Source organism: Lepidochelys olivacea (assembly GCF_965140295.1).
Source record: "Lepidochelys olivacea isolate rLepOli2 genome assembly, chromosome: 13".
In the NCBI taxonomy this organism is placed as follows: Eukaryota; Metazoa; Chordata; order Testudines; family Cheloniidae; genus Lepidochelys; species Lepidochelys olivacea.
In genome coordinates this window covers 6,444,388-6,458,180 of record NC_140423.1, presented here as the reverse complement: position 1 = coordinate 6,458,180, position 13,793 = coordinate 6,444,388, and the positions used below count along the sequence as shown (strand labels likewise).

At 46.4% G+C, this 13,793-nt stretch overlaps 1 protein-coding gene across 1 annotated transcript in view; it reads left to right on the top strand.

Moving 5' to 3' along the window:
- Positions 1-13,587, top strand: part of LOC311529715 (DEP domain-containing mTOR-interacting protein-like) — a 42,659-nt gene extending 29,072 nt beyond the window's left edge. Inside the window, exons 5-9 of the mRNA XM_084645888.1 lie at positions 1,160-1,345; positions 5,543-5,683; positions 6,722-6,792; positions 9,250-9,354; positions 12,693-13,587. Coding sequence (XP_084502014.1) covers positions 1,160-1,345; positions 5,543-5,683; positions 6,722-6,792; positions 9,250-9,354; positions 12,693-12,818 — 629 coding nt within the window. The 3' untranslated portion in view covers positions 12,819-13,587. The remainder of the gene's footprint in view (positions 1-1,159; positions 1,346-5,542; positions 5,684-6,721; positions 6,793-9,249; positions 9,355-12,692) is intronic.
- The last annotated feature ends 206 nt before the right edge of the window (positions 13,588-13,793 follow it).

Sequence of the window (13,793 nt, the reverse complement as noted above, 5' to 3'; positions counted from 1 at the left end):
CTCGAAGCCTGCTCGTGCACACGCTCGGTGTCTTTCTCCCTTTCTCACACACGCACAGAGGGATCACATCTGAGATTCCCCGCCGACATTATAATGGAAGAAATAAGGCAGTTGAAGTGGAGGGGCTCATTCAATATCTGACCCATTTCTAAGGCCGCATATGTCGGAGGGCTCGTCTACATGGCGAGTTACTGCGGAGCAAGTCCGGGTGTGAATCGGCAGCATGCTCTGAATTTGCTTGTCCAGAGAAACAATTTGCTTGTCCAGAGAAACAATGTAAACAGCCCCGATAGAGCAGCACCACTTCTCTCCTACCACCACCTCCTCCTCCTCCGACCAACGGGGAAAGAAAAAATCTCATTCCTGCCGATGAGCCCATGCCTCACTGCTCATCAACTTAACATCCTGTCAGTTATTTCTGTACCACCAGTAAACCCAACGCTAGCTTGTAATAACCCCAGCCTTACTGGCCTGTGGGATTTTCCACTGGAATATTTTTTACTGGACGTTATCAACATTACTTTGGTGTGCTCCTGCAATGCAAGGCATTGTGGGAGGTGTAGTCCCACACCCTGCCATGCCTGGCTGTTAGAGAGGCGGGGGTTGGGAGGTGAAGGGATGAGGCTGAATCCCATGGCTGGGTTTGATAATGGAATAGCCCTTTTCCCTCCCCCACCAGACCCTTGTGATACTGAAAAGGGGAATAAGAACACACCCTGTCTTGAAAATCCTGAGCATTAAAAAAAATCCTGAATCAGGCTCCCCAAAAGCCCGAGGCTTTAAAAATAATGATTGTTGGGCTCCTTCTATTTGCCTTCTGGTTTCTGAGCTTTAGGTTCAGTTTTAGCCTTTGGTGGGGGGTGGGGGTCATGGTTTCAAGCTTTTCTCTGCAACCCTGAGGATTAGAAACTCACATTCTGTTTTTTAATGAAAGCTGAGCGTCTCCCCTGCTCACATGACTCCAGGAGCTGGGACTTTAATAAAAGAAAAACACCAAATATTGCGACACTCACTGGAACTTGTAACACTGCAAAGGGTGCACTGGTAATACTGCAGCAGGTCTCCTCCTCTAGCCCTGCTGCTGAATGGCAAATATTAGCTACCCTTTGTCATGAGACCCCCCCGACAGCCGCTCTACCCTTTCCTGTTCTCTTCCCAGTCTCCAGCAAGCACCACTTCTTTGACAGTAACCTGCTCTACCAGTTCTGGATCAACTTCCGCCGGAGGCGACGGCTCACGGAGCTGCTCAACGAGAACTTGCCCCGGGCTTTGTCGGAGAGCCCTGACAGCCCCTTCTGCCTCCGCAAGCTCAACCCGGAGCAAGGCAACTCCAGCTTCCTCTCGGGTAATCAGGGATACTGGGGTGGGGCCTTGGCTGGAAGGGGCAGGGCCTTTAAATCCCTGGGCCCGGCCGCCGCTGCTACCCTGGAAGTCCGTCGGCAATTTAAAGGGCCCGGGGTGCCGGCTGCGGTAGCGGTGGCCGGGAGCCCTGGGCCCTTTAAATCACCACCGGAGCCCCATGGTAGCAGCAGTGGCAGCCGGTAGCCCTGGGCCCTTAAAATCGCCGCCAGAGCCCCCTAGTAGCAGTAGCAGGCACGGTGGCCAGGAGCCCTGGGGCTCGGGCAGCGATTTAAAGGGTCAGGAGCTCCAGCCACTGCCAGGAGCCCAGGGCCCCTTTAAATCACCGCTGGAGCCCCAGGGCTCCCTGCTGCTGCTGCTACCCCAGGGCTCCGGCAGCGGGGCTCTGGCACTGATTTAAAGGGCCAGGGGCTCTGACCGCTGCCGGGAGCCCCGGGGAAGCTGCCGGTACGGTCGGCTGTGTATCGGCTCTTGCCGGTACGCCATACCGGATTGCAGGGAGAACTGGAAGTCCTGGCACAGTCAAGGAATTATGGTGTGATTGGAATAACAGAGACTTGGTGGGATAACTCACATGACTGGAGTACTGTCATGGATGGATATAAACTGTTCAGAAAGGACAGGCAGGGCAGAAAAGGTGGGGGAGTTGCACTGTATGTAAGGGAGCAGTATGACTGCTCAGAGCTCCGGTATGAAACTGCAGAAAAACCTGAGTGTCTCTGGATTAAGTTTAGAAGTGTGAGCAACAAGGGTGATGTCGTGGTGGGAATCTGCTTTAGACCACCGGACCAGGGGGATGAGGTGGACGAGGCTTTCTTCCGGCAACTCACGGAAGTTACTAGATCGCAGGCCATGGTTCTCATGGGAGACTTCAATCACCCTGATATCTGCTGGGAGAGCAATATAGCGGTGCACAGACAATCCAGGAAGTTTTTGGAAAGGGTAGGGGACAATTTCCTGGTGCAAGTGCTGGAGGAACCAACTAGGGGCAGAGCTCTTCTTGACCTGCTGCTCACAAACTGGGAAGAATTAGTAGGGGAAGCTAAAGTGGATGGGAACCTGGGAGGCAGTGACCATGAGATGGTAGAGTTCAGGATCCTGACACAGGGAAGAAAGGAGAGCAGTAGAATTCAGACCCTGGACTTCAGAAAAGCAGACTTTGACTCCCTCCGGGAACTGATGGGCAGGATCCCCTGGGAGAATAACATGAAGGGGAAAGGAGTCCAGGAGAGCTGGCTGTATTTTAAAGAATCCTTTTTGAGGTTACAGGGACAAACCATCCCGATGTGTAGAAAGAATAGTAAATATGGCAGGTGACCAGCTTGGCTTAACAGTGAAATCCTTGCTGATCCTGAACACAAAAAAGAAGCTTACAAGAAGTGGAAGATTGGACAAATGACCGGAGATGAGTATAAAAATATTGCTCGGGGATGCAGGAGTGAAATCAGGAAGGCCAAATCACACCTGGAGTTGCAGCTAGCAAGAGATGTTAAAAGTAACAAAAAGGGTTTCTTCAGGTATGTTAGCAACAAGAAGAAAGTCATTCAGTAAGGGGCCCACACTTTCCTTGAGGGAGGCAACCTAGTGACAGAGGATGTGGAAAAAGCTAATGTACTCAAAGCTTTTTTTGCTTCTGTCTTCACGAACAAGGTCAGCTCCCAAACTACTGCACTGGGCAGCATAGCATAGGGAGGAGGTGACCAGCCCTCTGTGGAGAAAGAAGTGGTTCTGGACTATTTAGAAAAGCTGGACGAGCACAAGTCAATGGGGCCGGATGTGCTACATCTGAGAGTGCTAAAGGAGTTGGCGGATGTGATTGCAGAGCCATTGGCCATTATCTCTGAAAACTCATGGCTATCCGGGGAAGTCCTGGACGACTGGAAAAAGGCTAATGTAGTGCCCATCTTTAAAAAAGGGAAGAAGGAGGATCCTGGGAACTACAGGCCAGTCAGCCTCACCTCAGTCCCTGGAAAAATCATGGAGCAGGTCCTCAAGGAATCAATTCTGAAGCACTTAGAGGAGAGGAAAGTGATCAGGAACAGTTGGCATGGATCCACCAAGGGCAAGTCATGCCTGACTAATCTAATTGCCATCTATGATGAGATAACTGGCTCTGTGGATGAGGGGAAAGAAGTGGACATATTGTTCCTTGACTTTAGCAAAGCTTTTGACACGGTCTCCCACAGTATTCTTGCCAGCAAGTTAAAGAAGTATGGGCTGGATGAATGGACTATAAGGTGGATAGAAAGTTGGCTAGATTGTCGGGCTCCACGGGTAGTGATCAATGGCTCCATGTCTAGCTGGCAGCCGGTATCAAGTGGAGTGCCCCAAGGGTCGGTCCTCAGGCTGGTTTTGTTCAATATCTTCATAAATGATCTGGAGGATGGTGTGGATTGCACACTCAGCAAGTTTGCAGATGACACTAAACTGGGAGGAGAGGTAGATACGCTGGAGGGTAGGGATAGGATACAGAAGGACCTAGACAAATTAGAGGATTGGGCCAAAAGAAATCTGATGAGGTTCAACAAGGACAAGTGCAGAGTCCTGCACTTAGGACGGAAGAATCCCATGCACCGCTACGGACTAGGGACCAAATGGCTCGGCAGCAGTTCTGCAGAAAAGGACCTAGGGGTTACAGTGGACAAGAAGCTGGATATGAGTCAACAGTGTGCCCTTATTGCCAAGAAGGCCAATGGCATTTTGGGATGTATACGTAGGGGCATTGCCCGCAGATCGAGAGACGTGATTGTTCCCCTCTATTCGACATTGGTGAGGCCTCATCTGGAGTACTGTGTCCAGTTTTGGGCCCCACACTACAAGAAGGATGTGGAAAAATTGGAAAGAGTCCAGCGGAGGGCAACAAAAATGATTAGGGGACTGGAACACATGACTTATGAGGAGAGGCTGAGGGAACTGGGGATGTTTAGTCTGCGGAAGAGAAGAATGAGGGGGGATTTGATAGCTGCTTTCAACTACCTGAAAGGGGGTTCCAAAGAGGATGGATCTAGACTGTTCTCAGTGGTAGCTGATGACGGAACAAGGAATAATGATCTCAAGTTGCAGTGGGGGAGGTTTAGGTTGGATATTAGGAAAAACTTTTTCACTAGGAGGGTGGTCAAACACTGGAATGCGTTACCTAGGGAGGTGGTAGAATCTCCTTCCTTAGATATTTTTAAGGTCAGGCTTGACAAAGCCCTGGCTGGGATGATTTAGTTGGGGATTGGTCCTGCTTTGAGCAGGGGGTTGGACTAGATGACCTCCTGAGGTCCCTTCCAACCCTGATATTCTATTCTACGTACCGGCTTACTTTCATCTCTGCCTGTGATGTGTATATAGGGGAATCTGAAGTAAGATTAGAGATACTCTTACTCTTTATCTCTGTATCTGGCATTGGTATGACCACTGCTGGAATCCTGTGTCCAGTTCTGGTGCCCACAGCTCAAGAAGGATGTTGATAAATTGTAGAGTGTTCTGAAAAGAGCCACAAGAATGAGTAAAGGATTAGAAAACATGCTCGTAGTGATAGACTCAAGGCGCTCAATCGATTTAGCTTAAACAGAAGGTTAAGGGGTGATGATCACAGTCCATAAGTGTCAACATGTGGAACAAATATTTAAAAATGGGCTCTCCAATATAGCAGAAAAAGGTACAACACAATCCAATGGCTGGAAGTTGAATCTAGACAAATTTAGACCGGTAATAAGACGTACATTCGCAATGGTGGGAGGGAGTAATTAACCATTGGAATAAATGACCAAGGGTCATGGTGGATTCTCCAACACTGACAATTTTAAAATGAAGATTGGATGGTTTTCTGAAATAAATCGGGGGATTATTGTGGGGCAGTTGTCTGGCCTGTGTTATCCAGGAGGCCAGTCTACGCGATCACAGTGGTCCCCTCACACCCACACACCTTGCTCGGTAAAGACTAATGAAGGGAGATCCTCTGAAGGTTGAGAGTTTCCAAAATCATTCAGACCTCCTGAGTCTGCAAAAGTGGGCTGGGTATTTTGTAAGGACTGAATTCCTTGGCTGAGGGCATGTGGACGGGTGTGCATTGAGGGGGAGGAGAACCACCTCTCTGACAGTCAAACCTGGGCTGAAAAAGCAGGCCAAACTCTAGCCAAACCAGTCTGCTCGCCCCTAGCCAAGATCTGGGAGGAGTTATATCTGTGTCTTTCAGTCCAGCCCAACAAGGAGATCAAAATAGTCTCAGCAGTTCGGAGGAGCAGCGTCACCTCTCTTGCCGGAAGTTCCAACCCCTATTTCACTCCTACACCCAGCCTGGGATTCCTGCCAGCAGCTGAATGCAACCCCAAATCAGGTGAGGTCTCACATTTCAGTGCCACTTATCTAATGCTCAGAAGGGCTGAAGAGATTACATTAGACTTGAGACTAGTGATAAGAAGGCTAATTTCAACAGGCCTAAAAGGAAAGGGCAGAATTGCACGAACAGGGCTAGGGAAGTTCATCTTACGTGCAGTAGCTCAATTCCTGTTCTAGTGCATGGGGCTGATGACAGTGTGATCTTGGCTTGGCAAAGGGATTGGCAACAGAAAGGCCTTAGCTTTGCCATTCCATAAGTAAGGTTGAAGCTGGCTTCTTGCTGTAAGCCACATTTTTATACATCGCCTCTCATTGCAATGAAACCATTTTTCCTGGAAATGTATGCCTCCTCTCCTCTCAGGGCAGAACTTTTCTGGTTTAAAAACCAACACTTATTCTATCAGGTTTTAAAGTTACGGTCCCTTGAGCATGTTTACTTGTACACCACTTTTGAGAAAAGTTTTCTGAGGTGGGCTGTCTTTTGGAGGGGTTCATCACATCTCCAAAACAGCATGCTTAGAAGCTGCAGATTTGTGGTGGTGTTTTGATCTTTCTAAGGAGAAGGGCCCTTTAATGCTGGGCTTTGTAAAGATGTGTGTATATTAAAGCACATTGCAACACGTTCAATTTCTACACAATTTTTTTGAAGAAAACAAATTGTTTTGTGTTGATCAAAATATTTCAGGTTCTCTTTGGAAAGCAGAATCTTAATTTCCATTTTCAAAAACTTAAATCTTATTTTTTTCTTGTTTTAACCCCCCACCCCTTTTGTTGTGGGAAGTAGAGAGAAGTTTCAGTGGAAACTTTCCCTGCCAGTTCTAATACTTGTATAGAAGAGATACAGATAAGGAAGATGTCTTTGAATTTGTCTCAGACCTGCTCTGTGCTCATAGAATGCTTTTTGCACAGAAAAGCTTTGGGTGGTTTGTGCGTCCATTCCCCAGTCTGGTACTTCCCAGTCTTCCTTGTTATGCATTATATTGTATTTAACCTTTGCACATGTGATTCTAATCGGATCTGTCACCTTTGGCTCTAGTGCTAAAGAGGCCTGTCACCAATGAGGAGCTCCTGTCCCCTGGGGCTCCATACATCAAGAAAACACTAACTGTAAGTGACCAGTCAGAACGCTGTTACATTAGCAGTAATGCTAAACCCTTCCTGGCTGCTCTGTTAGCTTTCTAGGTGCTGTCGGTTTTCACTCCTGAGTGTTTAAACCATGACTGAATCTCACATCATCCGGACCTTTTTTCTTTGTTCAACTCACATGAGGCTCATGAGCTGGCGCCTTCGGATATTCTTGTGTTTTGAACGGGCAGTGACTGTCCCCAGGTTGCTGCCGCTTGGTGACGTTTTGTATGTGTATTGGGGTGGAGAAAGGAGAAAAGTCCTTTTAAGGAGAAAACTCCATTGCATTCCATCTAGGCTTGTACAACAGCAGCCTCACTTGTCAAAGACACTAAGACATTCATTTCCCTTTCCTGTCACAGGTTGATTGCTTTTCCATGCCACTCTGTATGCACCAGGTACCTATGATCCACTCACAGATAGCTGAAGGCATCTCTAAGTGTATTAAGATACTCTGTGGGCTCAAAAGGGAATAGGAAACCATCCTGAACACTAGGAGTGTTCAGGGTTTAAGCTCCTGGTTCGGACTCCAGGATGACTTAGGAAACCATAGTTGTTGGTTTTTTTTATTATTATTCATATTACTTTGGAATCTAGAGGCTTCAACAGATCAAGGCCCCATTTTGCAAGGCACTGTATGCACACATAGTGAGAGACATTCCCTGCCCTGAAGATCTATCTATCCTTTTTCGCCTCTAAATGATAATTTGCATACATCTCCCACTCTCTCCGTTCTTCGCTCCCTTGCACAGGAATTGTATGGAATGCATCTCCAATCCATGAGCCAGATCCTTCAGTCCAGCTCCACTGGACACACAGAGATTCACTTTATACAGGTGGAATCTCCAAGTAGCCAGTTAAAAATGTTTTATGGCCCACTTGCCTCACGAGAATGGCACAAGGGGGCTGTAGGAGAGCAGCGGATCTGGCCTAGAGTGAGTGCAAAAAAAACTGACTTCCTGTTTGGGGTCTCTCTGAGTGCTGTGTTTAAGGACATGCTATCCGTTCTCAATACCAGCCTTGCCCTGACTGTCAACCCTGTCAAGCTGGGCCTTTCAGCTGCTGCTTTGGTCCTTTTGCACAGCTCACTTCCTCTCCTTAGTTGTGCTGCTGCTGTTTTGTAACATGTGATGCCCTTTGAGAGTTCCTTTGTATGTGTTGACCAAATGCACAAAGTTTCTGCTTTCAGCATAATAGCATGCTTCTCCGACAAGCTGGGATTGGGGTGGCGAAAGTGTGTAAAGAGGATGTTTTTGTTCAGCATGTGACTTCCCTTGCCAGCGAAAGTGCATGCAAGAATTATGCATGGTGCAGCAGTGTCTCTTGGTATGTTCTTTGCACGTGACTTGCTTTAAATCTTGCATTGTCTATGTGTGATCCTTGTGCTCTTCACAGCATGGAATACTAGTTAGAAAGTAACTTTGGAGACGCTCTCAGTTAAACCCTGTGGTTTTGAGTCTCATTTGGTGTATGGCTCAGAAATATATTGTTGCTCTTCTGATGCGTGGCAGCAGATGTCAGGGGTCCTAGCAGGTTGGTTTCCTGTCAAAGGGGAAATCAGCAACACAGAGCCTGGATATATTCGTAACTTGTTTTATTTACACAATATACATCTGTCCTTGAACAGAAGTGGTCACAAATGGCATGCAGGCTATAGTAAGCTGAATGGAACTTGGAGGGAGGAACACAGGTTGCAGGAAGGAAGAGTCTGGAGGAGGCACAAGGAAGCCAGTCTGTGTGCACGTGGTTGGAATGCTAGCTGCAGCATCCCTGTAAATAGTTCTCGTAACGAAGAGCCAGTGTAGTTTTAGAACCTGGAGCGCTCTCTAGCATGCCACATATTAAACACAAGAGGAGAACAAGAGGAGAACGACTCTAGCCCGGCAATTAAGGCACTCTCCTGGGAGGTAGCAGATGTGGATTCAAATCCCTACTCTGAATGAGGCAGAGAGAAGATTTAAGTCCTCTCCTACCTTCCAATGAGTGCCTTCATCACAAGGTTCAAGAGTTATTCTCTCTTTGACCCAATGAATATTTAAGTATTTGTAATCAGTGGAACAGCTTCAAGAGGAGAGACTGGAGCAACCCACCACAGAACAACCTCTGGCCTGGTGGTTAGGATGCTCACTTGGGAGGGAGAATATTGAGATCAAGATCTGCTGCAGAATGGGGATTCAAACCTGGGTCTCCTACATCCCAGTCAAGTCCCTAACCACTGAGATAAAGGGAGATGTGTGCACACATGTTTTCTGAAGCTGGCTGGCCCACCCTAGAGTTTATCTCACTGTAAAATATGTGGGGCATTCACTAGTTGAAGTGATAATGGGGCAAGGCTAAACGCTGACCACTTCAGTTCAGCAGAACTCCTTTGCGTGGTCATCTACATGAAGGCAGGAAAATCTTTGTGAGGCCCTTACAGTCCCTCTGTTCTGTTTGTAGATTGTGGGGGATGCTGTGGGCTGGGGGTTTGTGGTCCGTGGAGGGAGACCCTGCCATATCCAGGCTGTGGACCCAGGAGGACCTGCTGCTGCAGCAGGCATGAAGGTACTGTATAATCTGGATCTTCCTGGTGTAGCATGTGATATCACTTGTATGCTGATCAAACGTGTGGGGCCAAATTCATCCCCGGCATTAATCCATGGACTGCAGTGAGGGTGAATTCATTCATCACTCACTACTATGTTTCAAATCTGTAGCAGTCCCTGTGACGCTTGGAGTGAGGATTGCAAAGCATGCACCTACTTGCCAGCAGTGGGACCTATGTGTGTTAAGGTGGCTGGGGCTTGGCTCTTTTCAAGGGCTTATGAAGACCCAGCTGTGGCTGTTGCTGCTCTGATCTAAACCTCAGAGTGGAGGGAGAGCCAGTGTAAGGGGAAACATTGCATGGCCCATTACATTGCACTACGTCTACAGACCGGTGTCAACAAATATCTGTGTCAGCTACTACACGGTGGAAGCTTGAAACTGACTCTGGGCTTGTAGATTGCCTGATGGGTTTATTTCGGAGAAGAATTTTGAATGCTATGGCTATTGTGCTCTATTCAGGAGAGACCTAGAACAACACAGCAGAGATGCTGCAAGACACAATTGTGTTTTGTCACAGCCTTGTGAGGGAGATTTGCACACTGCCTGCCCTTGGCTGGATCTGACTCCAGTCAAAGTAGTCATCTTCAGTTTCATCGGCATCCTATTTGTAATGATTCTTCCCATATGTGGCTTGTCAACAGGGCTCAAACCCAGGACCTTCAGTACTGCAGCACAGACCTCTACTACTTCAAATAAAGGAGAAACTCTTTAGCTGGTAGTATTAATAGGCTGTTATCCTCTAGCAGACCAGATGCTGAGGGAGATGTGACACACACACTGCCGGCGTGTTATGTAGTCACTAGAAAAGTGTTCTTTCCCGTCTGTAACTGGGATTTCAACATTTATCTTTGTCCTCAGTCAGGATGAAAAGTCAAAATACTGACACCATTCATGGGATGGGAAGTTCAGAAAAACTTCTATTTGGAAATGTTATTGTTGTGGCTTGGTTTTACACTGAACTGCACCCACCTGAGCTGCTACAATGCTTCATGAGATTTGTAGTTCAGATGCCTCGTGCTCTCATTCTCTGCTAAGGGCCAGATGCCCCAGGTGGACTACAACTCCCATGATGCATTGCGGCAGTTCAGTGGGGTTGAGGAAATTGTGGTACATCCTGGAGGATTTAGTCCAGCCTGGAACCCAGCCCTTAGACAAGGATAGGGGCATGAGATGCCTGAACTAAAACTCCCATGAGACACTGGAGCAGCTCAGACAGACACAAGCTCATGTTGAACTGACCCAAACCAAAACATTTTGATTCAGGTCAAGATATCAGAATGTTTAGATTTGGGTTAACCTGAGAATTGTTTCAATTTTCTTGATGGAAAAATTTGAATATTTTTTGACAAAATTGAAACTTTTTCCTGTGGGACTTTGATTTTGTGGAGACGTTTTCTATCAATAAAACAAAATAAAAAACAAATATCCAAAAACACTTTTCAGTGGAAAATTCCCAGTCAGCTCTATTTGCTAATATACTGCATATAAATTATTTAATGCAGGGAAAGAGCAGCACACTGCTTTGAAACACCCAGTATTAGTTTTGTTCAATATCTTCATAAATGATCTGGAGGATGGTGTGGATTGCACCCTCAGCAAGTTTGCAGATGACACTAAACTGGGAGGAGAGGTAGATACGCTGGAGGGTAGGGATAGGAGACAGAGGGACTTAGACAAATTGGAGGATTGGGCCAAAAGAAATCTGATGAGGTTCAACAAGGACAAGTGCAGGGTCCTGCACTTAGGACGGAAGAATCCAATGCACTGCTACAGACTAGGGACCAAATGGCTCGGCAGCAGTTCTGCAGAAAAGGACCTAGGGATTACAGTGGACGAGAAGCTGGATATGAGTCAACGGTGTGCCCTTGTTACCAAGAAGGCCAATGGCATTTTGGGATGTATAAGTAGGCGCATTGCCAGCAGATCGAGGGACGTGATCGTTCCCCTCTATTCGACATTGGTGAGGCCTCATCTGGAGTACTGTGTCCAGTTTTGGGCCCCACACTACAAGAAGGATGTGGAAAAATTGGAAAGAGTCCAGCGGAGGGCAACAAAAATGATTAGGGGACTGGAACACATGACTTATGAGGAGAGGCTGAGGGAACTGGGGATGTTTAGTCTGCAGAAGAGAAAAATGAGGGGGGATTTGATAGCTGCTTTCAACTACCTGAAAGGGGGTTCCAAAGAGGATGGCTCTAGTCTGTTCTCAGTGGTAGCAGATGACAGAACAAGGAGTAATGGTCTCAAGTTGCAGTGGGGGAGATTTAGGTTGGATATTAGGAAAAACTTTTTCACCAGGAGGGTGGTGAAACACTGGAATGTGTTAGCTAGGGAGGTGGTGGAATCTCCTTCCTTAGATATTTTTAAGGTCAGGCTTGACAAAGCCCTGGCTGGGATGATTTAATTGGGGACCGGTCCTGCTTTGAGCAGGGGGTTGGACTAGATGACTTCCTGAGGTCCCTTCCAACCCTGATATTCTATCATTCTATTAAAGCTCCTGGGGTAATAAGTGTGTTCTGTCTTACTAAAAAGACAGTGTGTGGAGTTCTTTTTCTTTGCATGTGAAAGCTGCAGAATGACTCTGCAGTGATAAATCATTCCCTTTGGGGACAGGGAGAAGAGTTTGCCTTCATTCATCTTGTAATCGCTCCGCTGATTCCAGCTCATATGCAATGATCTGAGCTTCTGAAAATGATTTTAGACCAACAAACCAAAAATAAATGGGCTTGTGGTCTGGTTGAAGATTAATTTCTAAGAGTAAAGGAAAGAGGAAATTCATAACACCCTCCCCCCCCCCCAGCAGTCGAGTAGTAATTTTTGTACAGATCTTGTTTATCCTTCAAGTCACTTGCTGGGATATTTGAAGTAATAAGATTCTTCAGAGACAGGAAGAGTTAGACTTGGTCATATGCTTCAGGCAGGATTGGAAAGGAACAGGTGCAGGTAAATTTGTTCCATTTGCCCAAGAGCTCATTTCATCCAACCCTTCCTCTAATCTCATTATTTTAAAAAAATACCAATATTAATATCAAGTCTCACTGTCAGCTTTTTACATGTACGTGGCCTGCTCATAAAGGGGGCTTTGCATTCGCCATTTGCTCCCAAAGTAAATCCCCGGGGTTGCCATTAAGAATCTAGTCACTTTTAGTGCGATTTATAAAGTGTATAAAATGCTTTCCGGTTGTAGGATTTGGTAAGAGATACCTTCCTCACAAAGTCTCAGTCTTCTGAGCAGGTGCAGCTGCAGTTTCAGTGTAGTCGCATCACTGTAAAACATTCCTCTCTCTCCACTGCAGGTGTGTCAGTTTGTTTTCTCTGTGAACGGAAGGTACGTTCTGCATTTGGACTATCCGACCATCAGCAGCCTCATTATGACGGGACCGCGAACGCTTGTTCTGGAGGTCATGGAAGCCATTGAATGAGTGAAGAATCCTCTCCCCATCACTGTTCCAAGAAGCAGGATACTTCAGCTGCTAAAGGATGGAATGATCAGTTACATGATTCTGCGAAAATTAGGGGAAGGACCAAACCTGGTCTCTCATTCTAAGGGACTAGGCCTGAAATGTAGCCTGACATTTTGACTTGTCTTAAGTAATTGGAATCTGATGAGGCAGGTCTCTTGGGCTCAGACAGAACTGAGGTATTTGTGGCTCAGTGCCTAATCCTGAGAGATGATGAGTACCCACAGCTCCTTTTAGAGACAATGGGGGTGCTCGACCACACTCAGGATTGGGTCCTTAGTGCACATGGTCCTTTCACCTACAAGGACCTGAGGTCAAGTCGCAAGTCAAGTAAGAATTGAACTGAGTTTGTTTGATCTCCAGGAACTGGTAAGTGATGAGAAGCTTGTTGTTTTTGTTTAAAAAACCTACCATTCTGTGTGATGACCCTGAGCAGAATATCTGAGCTCAGGAGACTGCTGGGCATGAAGAGTCAACTAAAAACACTTTTCTGAAAGCTATACACATTCCAGATGATGCAGTACATGGTGCTGGTGACCACATCAAGAAATAAAGGAAAGAATGCCACAGTGAGTTACGTTCCGTTATAAACAGGAAAGAGACACCTTTTCCAGATGGAATCTGACATACTCAAGGGAAATAACTTTTATTTTTGAAGCATCTAAGAGGTTTCCAACATTTACATTTTTAAAAATGTCTTTTTAAACTATATTTTTAAAACTACTGTAGCTGAAAGTGTCTTTTTTTAAATAAAACCTGTTTCGATGCTGATTTGTCAGTATTTTAATATTTGATTAGACAGTTTCTCTTCCGTCTCTTTCTTCAGTGCACAACACGCCTCCCTCTCATGGTGTGATGTCTCATAAAACTGATATTCTATAGATTTGTAATGCAAATAATTAAAAAAAATAAATAACCAAAGAAATATTGGTCTGT